The 14,547-nt window shown below is 42.3% G+C and overlaps 1 protein-coding gene across 1 annotated transcript in view; it reads left to right on the top strand.

The window, feature by feature from the left end:
* WIPF1 (WAS/WASL interacting protein family member 1) overlaps positions 1–14,547 on the top strand; it is a 55,518-nt gene that overhangs the window by 26,087 nt on the left and 14,884 nt on the right. Inside the window, 1 exon segment of the mRNA XM_030454012.1 lies at positions 13,395–13,483. Within this exon segment, the coding sequence (XP_030309872.1) occupies positions 13,433–13,483 (51 nt within the window). The 5' untranslated portion in view covers positions 13,395–13,432.

The raw sequence follows: 14,547 nt of genomic DNA, 5'->3' as shown, positions 1-14,547 counted from the left end.
AAGACTTTGCCCTGCCTATTTTTTTGGCAGAATGCATTAATAATCATTCTTTCCAGCTTCTCTTCTTTGCTTGCTAGCTGAGTGCTTGCCATGTGCAGCTGTAAAAAGTTGTTTCCAAAGAGAAATAAATTGGAGCAAAGATTCCTGTAATCGGAGACAGGGAAGGAAGCAGAAGGGTGGTTTCACTCTGTTGTCCTTGGTTGCTTTTGGTTAGATTTGTGCCATGCTTTAAGCCAGTCCCCCCTCTAAGGGACTTTGGGCCCCCTTGCTCGTCCATAGCTGTGTCCTCCCAGCATTAGCTCTGGTGGTGCTGACTTGACCCGAGTCCCTCCTGGTACCGGGTGATGGTCACAGGAGTCAGCAAGAGCACCCTGTGCCAGGCCAGCCAGGCTGTGTTGGTTCAGTAGCACAGCTGGGAAGAGCTAAGCCTCTATCAATAGGACTTCAGTGCCAAAGTTGGAAATTTTTTGTTTGGATATCAAAGGTAATGATCGCAGTTATGTTTTTTCAGTACATTTTTTAATTGAGAAGCTTTTCTGATTAAAACCATCAGCTTATCAAAACTTTTTTCCATGAGATTGAAGGTGATTTCAGAACAAAATTTAAATTTCAGAAATTAGAAAGTTCTAAAATTATCTTTTGGAAGAAATTTAAAATACCTAAAGCAAATGTGGGCTCATTCAAATTTCAAATTTGTTAAATTTATTTTTTTTTAAGTCTTGATTGAAATAGAAATCTTTTCAAGCCTCAGACTTTGACAGGCCATAAAATTACTTTCTCCCTTCTTTTTTTTTTTTTAACCCCAGACTCACATTATTAAATCCTGTAATATACAAACAAACCTAAATTTTAGTTTCTCTCCAGGTAGAACAGGGAATCTAGATCCCTGGACTGAGTTAGTCTTTAATATAAAATTTGAATTGCTTTGAGTCTCAAAGAACCACATACTGATACAAAACAGAACTTGTGCCTTGCTATATATTAGATAATTGCCAAGATAAGTTCCGAAGGAAATTTCACAAATTAAATGTCCAGAAAATATCTTTAATTACAGGGCTTTCAAGTGCATAATGAAAACTTACATCAAGTATGAACAGCTTAACTTTGTGCCCATATTGTGGATGTTTAAATTAGCATCCTCTGCTGCAGATGTCTCCTGTGTACTTAGATGCATATGTGCAAATTTCATAATCCAAATAACAAGGCTGAGTTTTCAGCTGAAACACCAGATGTAAAATCTGAATCATCTGTTTCAACCTTATCTCACCTATATTTTATAAATATTAAGTTCTGCTGCAAAACTAGACAAAAATCCAAGACATATGTAAAAATGGCTTTACAAAGTTAGTTGGAGTTGAATTTTTGTGGTAGGTCTACTTTACAAAATGAAAGAAAATTTAATTGTGATTGGTCAATACTCTTACCTCTGCTTTGCTTGTAATGATATAAATATCAAGAAGATTAGTATTGCCTGTATTTTATTCTTTGCTTTTTAGCATCATTTTAATGAAATAATTGAAGCATCTCTTAGGTGTACCTTTCTTTTCCAAGTGGCTTTTGACATTTTTTCTTGCCAAAAGGCAGGGCTGGAAATACTTAAGAAAAAATTCATCCTTGTATTACTCAGGCTGCTTTCCATATTGGACCAAATGGAAATTGTCAGTGATAGGAACAGTGCATAAGCACTGAGGGTGACTTGCACATATGCAGATTCAGATGTCTCCTGTTATGCATGGAGAAGTATTCAGTGCACTGTGGATTAGATTTTTACTGCTTCACTAAATCCAAATGAAGCAGAATTTCAGGTGTGTCCTTCCATCACTGCCTGAGATGACAGCCATCAGGACATCAGGATCCTTGCCTGGGGATCTCTCTAAACATCGGTCCACCAGCTCCACCTCCCTCCCATGGTTTCAGTTCACAGGGTGGATCCTAGAGCTTATCTCCATGCTGGCCAAAGAGTGAGGGAGTCTCCAAGCACCCTCCTACCACCCATCCTTCACTTATCTCTCTGGCTGGCCCCTGGCCTGCAGGGGACCATCTGCAGGGTAGTGACCAAACCATTAATTTGCTCTGGAGCTGCTCTTCCCAAGTAGTCTAGAGCAGGCAATCATCTGCAAGGTTTCTATAACTATTTCCATTTGGTAGCAGTTTGCTTTGTCTAGTAACTGGTCTTGGAGGTGAGGAAATGCTTACCAGCCCAGAATAATGCATGTGATGGATTCAGCAGTTCTGTATCATGGGATGAAAAGACAATTCTTCCCCATCCCTGATAATAGTTTGGTTTAGCCCTAGAGCTTCAACTGGCAGCCCTCATTGATTATCATGCATTGATTATCATACTACTACTTTGGGACCATTATCTTCTTCTGGTATAAGATTCTATGTGTCTGCAGTGAAACTTTGGCAGTTCCTATCAGCTGAGAGCAGCCAAGACGTTTTTTCTACTTGCATTAGAAAGACAAACTTGTATAACTATGTTTTTCTTACTGTAGTAATAAAAGCAGTAAATAAATGCAAATAATAGGGGTATGTTATAAAATCTATGTGCTTTGCAACAAAGAAAAGGGTTGTCTGATTTAGTAGATTTTTGCATACAACACAAAGAACTGAACAATATGGAGGTAATGGCAATCTTGTTATCTGGTCTGTTAGTTTTGTACAAGACATCTAAATGTAGGTTTTGAGTTGTCTTATTGGCTAAGAGCAATGATGTATTGCTTCCTCTATCTGTTTCTCTTTAAGTTAATTGCAGGAGAAGTTCCTTGCTGGATTCTAACCAGGCAAATAAACTGGTGGTGCAGGAACATAACATTGTGGACTGATTTTTTATATAGTTTAGGATGAGACATCATTTGTCAGTACTGCCAGGATATCAGGTGACTGTAAATTCACATGTGAAATGTTTTCAGTAACTGTTGTTTTTCTTTGGTGTTTTTTAATTTATACATTTCAAACTGAAATATGTACAGTAGGATATTTAAGGTTAAAATTAATCTCTTCTCCTTAGTTCACCTTGGATTTGGAGGTTTCTTGGTATTGCTTTGGAGACAGTTTCAAAAGTTTTGTACCTCCTTTTGAAAAGATGATCACTTGTCATCCGCAGTATCTGTGCAGTCAGGGGTGAGCTAAGATTGGCTCCACTACGAAAAAGGGGGAAAATTGAAGTCCTGGAGTTTGAGAAGGAGTTGTTTGCTGAAGCAGACTGTTCCAGATTACTTTTTGCCTCCTCTTTTCCCTCCCCTTTATTATTTCCATCCTGATTCTAGAATCCCTTCCACAGATTTGTTTTTATAGTGCCGAGAAACTTTAAAAATAATGACTGAAACCATAGCAGCCCATCTGAAAGCTTTCTGAGGCACAGCATGAGCTGCACAGCAGGCCAAACCTCAGAGGGCAGAGGCTCACTTCCAAGCAAGGGAGAACGGATGCTGCTTGTTGCTTTGGCTGCTTCTGCAAGTGGAGACTCTGTCGTCCAACTCCCTGCATGAGCACATACCCTGAGTACCCTTCACATAGCTCAGGCTTTTCAGTTATTTTAATTTTTAATTACTGTAAACTAGTTACTACATGAACTATGTAAGAGAGTTTTGCAGCTATTCTCAGAAGAGGATTTGTGATAAAATGCCAATCTTAGTAAATACTAAAAACTCTTAAGCAAGCAAAAAGTGGTATCTTTTCTGTACATTCATTTATACCTCAGTGAGCTGAAATTTTTTATATTACTTTATCTACAAACTTGCATTAGTTCCTTTGGGCATGTGAATAACATCAAAGTAACTGTTTTGTAGCAGTCCAGCAGAGTCCACAAAGACTTAATGTTCCCTGGTCATGCTCTTGTAAAAAGCTTCTAAATGGCAGAACCAAGTGCTATTTTATAGCTTTTTGCATCAGAGGTCAGAGAAGGTTTGCAAACACAGGTGATACAAGTCATACACAGAATGAGTCTTCATTTAGTACACAGCCAGTCCATAAGGTCTGATGTCAATTTCTATTCAGTTTGTGGTCTGTGAGCAGGGCACAGTGGGAACATTACGGGGAGTTTTTCAGTAGGTTATGGTCCTTTGAGGCAGATGACAGTATGTGTAGCCTGTTGTTTTTCCCAAGTTCCTGAAGCAAGATGCCAGTAGTGCTGAACACAAGTGATGGCATCTCTGTGCAGACCGTAGCTGTGGCCATTGCTCCACCAGCCATCTGCATCCACAAGATGGTGTGGGAGCCAACGCCAACCTTGACTGCTGAATGTGACATTCCTCAAATTCATTACTTATGTGCAAATATGATTCATTGCCTCATGAATGATCTGGTTTAATGACTAATCCCAAGGCACGCTGCAAATCCCTGCACAGCAGAGAACACTAAGAGACTTTGTGGGGTGCAGTCTTCTTGAAGTCAGATCATCCCAAGTAATTCAGACATTTTCAGCAAAGTCATAAGAGTCTCATACAGCCCCCCCTGAAAAACAGCCTGAGAGTTTCCACAAACTCTGAGAGTAAAATCAGACACTTCATCTCCACCCACTTTAGTGGAGGCTCAGAGTCTCAGCACTTTGTCACCTCAAATCACCCAAAATTAACTTTGGGAACAGAAAATAAGATTTTGTTTTTTCTTTTTAATTAAAATATCTACGAGACCTGGTTGCCTGTTTCTCACAAAACTGATTTATAGGTCTTAAAGCACTGAACTGAGGCTTTTACTGCTGGTTACCTGGCTCTGAGGTGGTATTAGTTTCTCTGAACTGTCTTTGGCAGGGCAGGCTGCCCTACATTATGCAGACCTGAGGTTGGGTTTTGTTTTGTTTTTCCCACACTCCAGGCATATCAGTCTTTGATTGCTCCTCTAATGACAGGTATTCAGATTACTCTCTAATTCATGTCAACACCTGCGCTGTAAAAACTCCAAGGCACTCTTGCTCATGTAGTTGCTCTTTCCCTGCTGCCTGCCCAGGCTGCTTAAATTTTTGTTCACGCTTTTGATGTGAAATCTGAATTAATCTCTGTGCACTGTAGTTTTTCAACATTCTTATAGGAATACGGTAATATTTACAAGAGAGAGGGATTGGAAAACAGTCTGTTAAATTCATTCCACATGTCTGGCCCTTAAATGCCTCACGCTTCCCCTCTAGAGGTAGTCACTGTTTTAATATTATTTTATAGATTCTGGCTCTAGTAGGCTAGTCACAGTTCACTGTGGGTTTAGTAAGACTTTGTTGATTGTGGTGAAGAAAACACCTTAAGTATAAAAAACTTATTTGAATATTGAAGGCAATTGAATTCTAAACCTACACCTACTGAAAAGTCAAATAATTTGACAGTGTGCAAGATCCATGATCCTTTTCTTTATGCCTTCATTATGACAGCTTTGTAATGACAGTATGTTTTGAATGGGACCCATGGCACACGGGTGAGCAACCATGGTCAAAAAAAGTCAAGCAAAATTTTGGGGCTTGCTCACCAAATTTGGTTCCTATGACTTCTTTCCACACTGGCTGGAAGTTGCAACAGCTCAAGTGTCAAAAAAGCCAGATTAATACCACTCTGGGGCCTGTTATGCCATAGAACAGTGGAGAGAGTGGGGAAAAAACAAGCTTCCAGACTTCTGTCAATTTGATGCAAGTGGCAGAATTGCTTTCATGCTACCAAAAGGAAACAAGTGGTCTGAGCCCTAGCATCCTTGAATCAAAACCATGGAGCAGTAAGTGGACAGGCAAAAGGCAGGGATGCTAATGTGAACGAAAGTAATTTTCCCATGGTAACAAGCTGGGGGCTCCAACAGCCAGCCCATGCTTTTCCACCCCTGGGTCCACAAGTGTGGGGTGTGGGAAGCATCCATTCCTGCCCCTCTCTCTGCTTGCTGCCATGGTGCCACTCCTGGCCCTGTCCAGTTGGAGACCTGAACAGTGCTGAGTTGTGAGGACAAGCTGGTGGAAAGAGTCCTCCTCCTCTGGACTTTTTCCAACTTAATGCAATGCTTTTTTTCTGATCTAGGACTGAGTAAGCTGGAGGCAGTACCCAGAAATCCTTAGTTTCTAGATGAGCCTGTTTACCCTACCAAAGCTCCTAGAGCTTGAGATGGATGAAATTTGGGGGAGAAAGCTGTGCAGCAAAGCATATACTGCTGAGCAGTGACATGACACTGAGTGATCACCCCTGCAGTAGTGAGACACTGGAAAAAGCAGCCCCATCATAGAGAAACTCTTGGACTGTGTACTGGAAACAGTATTTTGTGAACACAAAGAGGAACAGATGACGGAATAAGAAGGAGAGAGGCATCAGGTCCTTGTTCCCACAGGTGTGTTGTCCCATTGTGGAGAGATTGTTCCTATAGCCTCTTCAGGGCACTGTAACAAGGGTCCTGTTCTTTAGGGCTGCCTCCATTCTAGGTGAATCCCTTTCTGGCTGCACAGGGCAACACACCCAGGGTAACACAGCCTTGTGCATGGTTTCAAACATTCCAGTTGACCAAAGGCTGCCTGGGGTGGTATGTGATGGAATATTGTGCTCTGGACAGCTGAAGTAAGAGCTGTGGCACAAGTAGGTTGGTCCTGGATCATCACTTCCACTTGGGAGAGATAGTGAAGCTGTTCCCTGTATAACATTTATTTGTGGAGGGGCTGGCGAAAGGGCTTTTCATTTGTTGTCAAGGAGGCAGGAGTGTGAGCTCTAGGAGGTTCTAGTGTTTTGAGTTGTGTCCTTCTGTCCCAAGGGCTGGGATACAGCCCAGTAACTGCAGGTTTCTCTACTGCATTTGGCCTCAACCTCCTGCTGAGGAATGACACACAGGTGCTTGTGTTAAAGCAGGGATGAGATGCCCTCCAGCAGTCCACAGTCAGGGTCCAGGCACCACCGGCAGGATGAGGCCCGGCTCCTTGGGCAGGATCCCAGGAGTAAGGGGCACAAGCCCAGACCCAGAGGCTGAGCAGGCAGGAGTATTTCTGGACATCTCCTCTGAAAGTGCTGGTTAAAATGAATTCCAGAAGCGTAGATTGGACGGAAGCAATTTCTGTTTTCACTGAGGCACAGAGGTACTTCGCTCTGTAGCGTATTTGCTCTTTTATTATCGGCTTTTCTTAAGTCAACATCCAAACACTTAACCTGACCAAAAGCTTTGCTGCTTCTTCTAAAGAAGGACTATATTGGTGACTGGGGACAGTCCTCTAAAGCTAGCCATTACCCATGATCCTCTGCATATCTTGAAAAATATGTCACTGAAAAGGAAAAAACTTTTTAAAATACTTGGATTAAAACAACATTCTGACACCAGAGTGGCCTGTGTCTTAGCTGTAATTTTCCATGGATGCAGCACAGCTGGATTTTTGCCATATAACTCCTGGTTGCTTTTGACAAATAAAGTTTGCTGGATGCAACTTGCTGTGGACCATGAGCATCTGGCTGTTACTGCTCTTGGAACCCACAGTCATGTGCTGGCTCAGTGGTCTGATAGTTCACTTGTCACTGACACTCCATGGTAACCTGCTTTGTTACTCTTTTCCTGTGATGGTAAAAAGTAGATAGAAAGTGTTTAGGGAGACTTAAGACTCTGGGGAATTGCCCACTATGAGCTGCAGTCAGTGGTGCCTTGCCTGAGTGCTGGTGGATGAGGGAGGTGAGCATGAAGAGTGGAGGAAGATGAAGATGCCATAGGGTTGGCAGGGTGTGGGTGCTTGCAATCACATGGACAGAGACATGAAAACACCTCTCATGGCATCCTTCTTTTTTTGTTCACAAAAAAGCACTACTCTTGTGCTTTGTTTGCTATTGTGGTTACTTATCTACTGTTCGTCGGTAGCCCTCAAGCACCCGCACCTCTCACAGACCTCAGTTATGCTGTTGTAAGAGGTAAGAGATTGAAACTACAATTTGTTGAAAACGATATGTCTAAAACAAAACAGAGCAAAAAATTACATCGTTTCTTTGCAGCCTATGTAGGGCTGAAAACATGTGTACTGTGATATTGCCTTGACGTGTCTTTCTCTCCTGAGAACTACCTCATGCTCTCCAGCCAGAGATCTCCAGGTTGTTGCTTTCCTCTTCTCTCCTTTTTGGCCCCTGACCAGACCAGGATGGTGCTGCACTCCCCAAATTGGTCACTGCCACATTTGTACAGATGCAGTTCCTTGTGGCAGATATTCCTGTTACTGCCAGCTCCTGTGTGTCATTCAGGCTGGGGCTAAATCCTGTTTGGGGGCCACAAAGATCTCATCTGCCTTATGCGTGTCCCTGTGAATATAGCTTGGCATCCATCACCCCTCTGAGGGCTGTTCATGGAAAGAGAAAGGACAGTCCGACACGGGATCCAGGCAAGAGCTCTCTGTCATTGCCAGTACCAGCCACTTTCTCTGCCTTGGCATTTTGCATAGTGGGTGGCATTTTTCAGTCTGGGTGGAAAGTCACACCCGTACCACTCATTTCAGGTACTGTGGAGAGTTTCTCTGAAATGCAAAAAGTCCCAAGTAAAGCTGGCTTCCTCTATCTGGCAGCAGCAACTCCCCAGAATTTCCACGGGTCTCATTCATCCAGATAAACTTCTCTGTTAAACTATTTTGGCTGTCCAGTTATCTGCAAGTGGTTTTAAGGGTGGAACGTTACTGCCTCCATTCGCTGCCACAGCTTCCCCTGGACAGGTTAGGACAATTTGCTTTCTCACACCTTTGCAGTGTCCTTTCTTAGGCCACAGTCTTATAGTCCCTGCTCCAAAAAGGAGCATTGTTTCACCCAGAAGCCATTCTAAAAAGATCAGTCACTGAAGTTAAAAGACAAAAAAAAATTACCAAGAATAATGTTTAAAATGTCCCTTTCCTCCACCTGAACTTCTGGGCTTTGAAAGGTTTATCCTAGTTAGGAGGAGTGCTGAGTGTAGAGCAGCTGTACAGAAGTCCTGTGATGTCTCAAGTAGATCTTGTATTTAGTTACTTTAGTGCCTGTCAGAAGCTGTGCTCTACTCTGTGTGAGCAACTGAGGCCAGAGAGCCTCCTAAATATTCTTTCTTCACTCTGTAGGGGAATTCCACTTCAGGATATTCAGGTAGCCTCATGCTGCCCAGGGTTTGGGGTGGTGACCTTGTTGAGTTCTTTAGGGGTTTAAAGCCATCTAATTTTTTGTTTAGTTATAATTTTTATAAATATTTTTAGAAACATTAATAAAAATAGAAGAAGAAAAATACCTGGTATTTTTCAGATGGGATTTACTGGCATGAGTTGCATGGCAGTGGTTTCTCCAGCATCCTCTAAAGCTCTCAGCCACACACCTTGCCACGCTCCCACATCCCACTCTCTTAATGCAAACAGCCCCTCTGGCCTTTGAAGGATGCGGGAGTGTAACATGGGACATGTAGGCTTACTAATGACTCAAGTCCACCAAGGAAAGTGGGAGCAGAGGATCTTGAAAAAATTTCATAAGAAAACACAATTAACTTTTTTTATCAAAGCAGCCTAATAGTTCCGTACTCTGTTCAAAAGCAGTTCATGAGAAAATATTGTGATCTGTATGAAACTGATTTTAAACTATTTTCCAGCTGCTTTGTAATGTGTTTATAGTTGTCCTTTCTGTTTTGAGAGCTACCTTACTAAAGTACTTGATAAGCTATCTCCATTTCTTCAAATTCAGATTTTTGCAATTTTTCTTTCTTTCTTTGGAAGAAAATAATGCATTTTGAGAAAAACAAAACAAAACAAATTGATACTGGTTTGGAAGTAAGACCTTTTTGTACAGAGGGCCAATCAGCATTTTAATTGTCAACTTTGAGGTCTTTTTACCGCTTGAGTTCTGTCACTTCTATTTTATTTCGACAGTTGTTTGTTCCTTCCTCTTTTTTTTTTTTGCTTGGAAATTAATCATGCAGGAAATGATTAACCTCAGTGAGCTGTCTGCCTGCCTCTGACTCAATATGTTAAAGAGGGGATGCCTCAAAGCAGCTCAAAATGGCTGACAAGATGCATACTGTGCACTTGCTGTCCAGCTGTTCACGCTGTCCATCCCACATCAAATGCTGTGTTTCTTTTCAGCATTTATGCTTCTTCTGAAATTATTTCTGAAGTACTAAATTAAATCTGAAATGCCCAGAATTTGTTTCGCTGAGTGTAGTGCCACTTCTGCTTATTGCTTTTTATGGATTGCTTCGTGGAGCAGGGGGCTCTCAGCAGAATGCATTGTACACTATCTCCTACACTTTAATTTTTTAATGAAATTACAACATGCATCACACTGTGATAAAACCTGATATTTTAATATCATTTCTAATAGTGACTGCTAGGTATGTCTGGTAGCTTGCAAAAATCAGAGCTTCCTTATGTGACTGCATGGTTCACCTGGGCTTAGGTGGGCATCTCATTAGCCATGGGCTGGGGTGGCTTTAATAAAAGGCAGGAGGTGCAGAGGATGTGCACAGCACTCCCGGGATGGTTGCCCGTGGTCTGGCACCGGAGCTGCTGCTGAGGCGGTGTAGGGTGGGTGTGCGGGTTGGGCCGAGCCGGGCCAGGGTGCCTGCTCAGTGCCGCGGCAGCCCGGCCCAGGCTGGGCTCTGGAGGAAGCCTTCCTCTGGAGGAAGCCCACTGCGGGACAGCAGCTGCAGGTGCCAGCTGTGGGAATCTTTCTCTCCTGCTGACAATACAGACCCGTGTGTTGGGGGCTCAGGGGCTGACACTGTGTTTTTACATTTGCGGGTTGGCTACCATAATCCTTCCTGCTGCAACACCCATGCTCATCTAGACATAACATTTCCATTCAGCTGCTATGGTTATCTGCACTACTGCCTAGAAAATATGCAAGGACGTGTCCTGCGATTCAAAGTACCAATGCACCTTGTTCTTTTGGAATTGGTTCCTTTTCAACACCCAACACCCTGCAGCACTGAGTGTTACAAGCAACTTGGTTGTTAAGAGGTTTGGTAGGTAAAATTCATTACTGGGTGTATCGGTTACTGTTTTGTGTATTTTGATAGTGTCAGATGTTAGCAGTTGAACATAATGTCCATTTCTTAAATCCAGCTCTTTCCCACTGACTAAGAGCAAATAGTGAACCGAGTCTGTTTGTGACATGTAGGCCAGAAACCAAAGTTGTTTTCCTCTAATTGAAGAGTTAACATCTTAAGACATCTCTATGCTCTGTGCAAAACAGCAATCCTGCAAACCAGTGATGAGCAAAGCAGCTGCAGAATTCAAGTCCAGCACTGTGCTGACTCAGCTGCTTTGCTTCTGCAGCATCAGAGGAGCTGCTTATCCCAAGGGTCAGCCCCAGTGCTGTGCTCCGTGGGCAAGCCACTGGGTCTGCATCTCTTCAGTGTGCTATTACTCTTCCTGAAGGCACTTTGAGTACTTTTATAGCCAACAAATTTTAAAATCAGAAAGTTTTGGGGGTTTTTTTTGCTTACAAAAGTCCACACAAAAAAATAGATTGTACAAAATTTAACAACTAAACAGCAAGGGTGAGCTACAGCTTTAAGCACAGAGATGCTGCTTCTTGCTGCAAAGTTTCAGCCTGGGTTTCTGAAATTCCCTTTCTCAGCAGTGAAGTCAGGGAGTGAGAAAAGTAAGAGTGAAGCAGTGTCATAACTTAGGTTTTAAGCTAAAATTTGACAAAGCAGGGGGTTTTACTGCTTCTGTAAGTGTATGCATTATACTTTTGTGTGTGGGCATGCAGTTTTATGAGTCATGCCATGTATCTCTTTTCTGATTGCTCCTAAGGGAAGTGTATGCTCTAGAACATCATGAGTAAACAACTCTGCAGGATGCTTGCATTAAATTTGAAGCCAGTTCTTCCTGAGCTTGGCCTGTTACAGAAACTTGTCCTGTGTTTCCAAAATACCATTTTCCAGACCCCCCTGGTAACTGCCCTGGTGTTTAACAGGGCTTATTCAAAGAGGTACAAGGTAGCGTGCAGCTGGTGACTACAGGGGCATATTCAGCCTCCCCAGAATCCTCCCTGAACACATTGTTTACAAGGAGGTAAGGAGGAGAAATGCACTGGGTGCCTCCTCTTTTGCCTATCCCATCTTCCAGAGGGATGCCATCCTCTGGTGTCCCTAGAGCCAGCTGCATTCAGACCTGAGCTGGCTCAAGAAATTTGTTTAAATGTCTGGTATCAAACCGAACTTTATTCTGCTTGCTCCAGAAATTTTACCATGACACAATGACACAAGGATTGGCAAGGCAGCTCACAGCACAGACTGCTTTAGATGCTTATCAAAGCAGTGCAGGGAGCAGAATTTCTCTCTTTTTAATTGATGAAGGAGTTAAAAGCTTGGTGTAATAGCCTAATGGCAGAGTTGTGCTAGAGACAACTACAGCTGTGAAAGGATTGTGTTAAGAAACAGGATGGTTGTGGTCTGCTGCAAGAAATAATTTTCCTGTTGACTATATTTTTAAACAGGAAGCTGAAGAACAAAGCAGCATTAGTCTTGGGGCCCTTAATAGGCTGCAGATTTCAAATATTGCATTTAGGATAAACAGATCAGGAAAGGATAGAGCTTTTTGCAGAGTTTGATGTAACAACTGAGAGCTAGAAATATAGAAGATAGGAATACAACTAAAGTCAATCAGATGCTCTGGATGTGAAGCTGGTGCTTCTGTGGAAGCACTGTAGGATGTGCTGTAACACACTGCAGGACTGAGGAGAGCACAGCAGTCTGTTTGCAGGACTTTGCAAACACCTGTGTTTGCACAGCACTGCGAGGGTTGGTTTCACAGTTTCCTCTTTGTCAGTCAGTCTGTCCATCCACCAGCTTCCCTTCTGCTCCGCTTGCTCTTTCAGTGTAACCAGAAAGAGCTTCTGCACTACAGCAGAAGAAACAAAAGCGGGGTGAGGCACTGCCACTTTGAATTCCATGGTTTTTTCTAGATAGTCAGCCTGAATGACACAGGGGTGCTGGGTCCAACTCCTTTCTGTGTGCTTTCTTCCCTAAAGATTTTACACAAAACATGTTGTTGTCTTATTCCAGAAAAGTTTTCTTCTGAGGAAAGTAGCTCAGCAATTCAGGGGGGTGTTCCTGCAGTAATTTTATTTTTTTGAAGCATGAGCACCTGACAAAATAAATCTCTATTTCTAACCATTTTTTTCCCCTCACATGCATATCATGGATCATCTCAGAGCCATTACAGACTTTGTAGGTGATGACTCCTCTCAAACATTCACTGTGATTGTTCTATTCAGAACATTTTCCTAATGCTCACACTGACTGTAGAGGGTGCTGTACCTAGCACAAAGTAGGGGAGCCCCCCATTCAAGGGTGCAGCTGGCTTCCATACAAGTGAAAAACAAAATGCTTTTTACAGGTTATTTATATTTAGAAAATGTATCAGATGTATCTGTTAGTTGCAAGGATGTTGTCAGCTGAGTAGAATGTACTCCCAAAGGCAACAGATTTATTAATCTCTGGGCCTTTTGTGTTTTGTTGTGCAGTTTTCTTAGGAAAACCAGACAAACCTCAGACTTCCACCATGCCTGTGCCTCCTCCTCCAGCTCCCCCTCCACCCCCAACGCTTGCCTTGGTAAGTTTTACAGGACGTAAATATACACACTATACACTGTCCTCTCTTGCTTCTTGTCATATTGAAAAGGACATCCAGAGACACTGAGATGCAGACGAGGCTATGCGTGGTATTCGCGGAAAGTTCTCTGATGTTTTATTTATGGCTGATGATTGATCATACAAGAGAGACCATCACTTCCACTCTCTTCCAGTGTGGTGGGTAAGAATGCATCAGACCTGACTTAAGTCAGCTTAAGCTGGAGCTTGTTTGATCTCCAACAGTCAGTCACCTCACTGACAAGAAAGAGAAGTCTTACTGAAAAGCTGTTGTAACGTACTCAGATATTTCCACTGCAAAACCAGGGCTGGTTACACATGTTGGGCTGTGTTGCTAAAGAGTCTTTCCCTCTGTGGTCACTCACCACTTTTCAGGGAACTGCAGTAACACTGATCCAAAAAGTCAGAAAGCTTTTCAGGAACCACTATTTCCTAGAAGAAATAACCATGTATACATGCATCTGTGTCAACATAACTGTACTAATTTTTTTTTGTTCTTAAGAAAATGTGTCACCAAAATGTAACTGAAAAGAGAGGGCCATTGAGACAAACCTCATGCATCTCTAGGATTTTTGGGTCTATTTGAAAAGATCTATATTGTTGAAGTGGTGGTTGCCATTTTCAAATATTTCAATCAGAACTAAAATAGTAAATAAAACTCCATCTTTCTTCTGATTTATTCAGAATTTGTGTACTAGGAGTTTTCACTGTAAATTTCAAGAATGTCCACCTTTTTGTGTAATCAAATTATGTGTGTAGTCAGTTCCTGTTCAGTCTCCAAAATAGCAATTTGCCATCAATGTGCCTTGGCTTTAAAAAAATCAGACTCTAAATCTGTAATTCAAAGAATATGAATTTGCATACGAGTGTTCTGTTTCCAGTGAATAGTGTGGGTTAGAACAGCAGCAGTGTTTGAGGCCTCAAGTCAGTAACAAGGGAAGCTACCTGTAACATCATTCACAAAACCAGATGCAGCATGCTACCCACTCTACTGCCATTAAAACAAACTGAGATCTCAAGTAACCA

The sequence above is a fragment of the Calypte anna genome, chromosome 7 (assembly GCF_003957555.1).
Source record: "Calypte anna isolate BGI_N300 chromosome 7, bCalAnn1_v1.p, whole genome shotgun sequence".
NCBI lineage: Eukaryota > Metazoa > Chordata > Aves > Apodiformes > Trochilidae > Calypte > Calypte anna.
The sequence above is the reverse complement of the archived record's forward strand: the minus strand, read 5'-3'. Positions and strand labels throughout refer to the sequence as shown.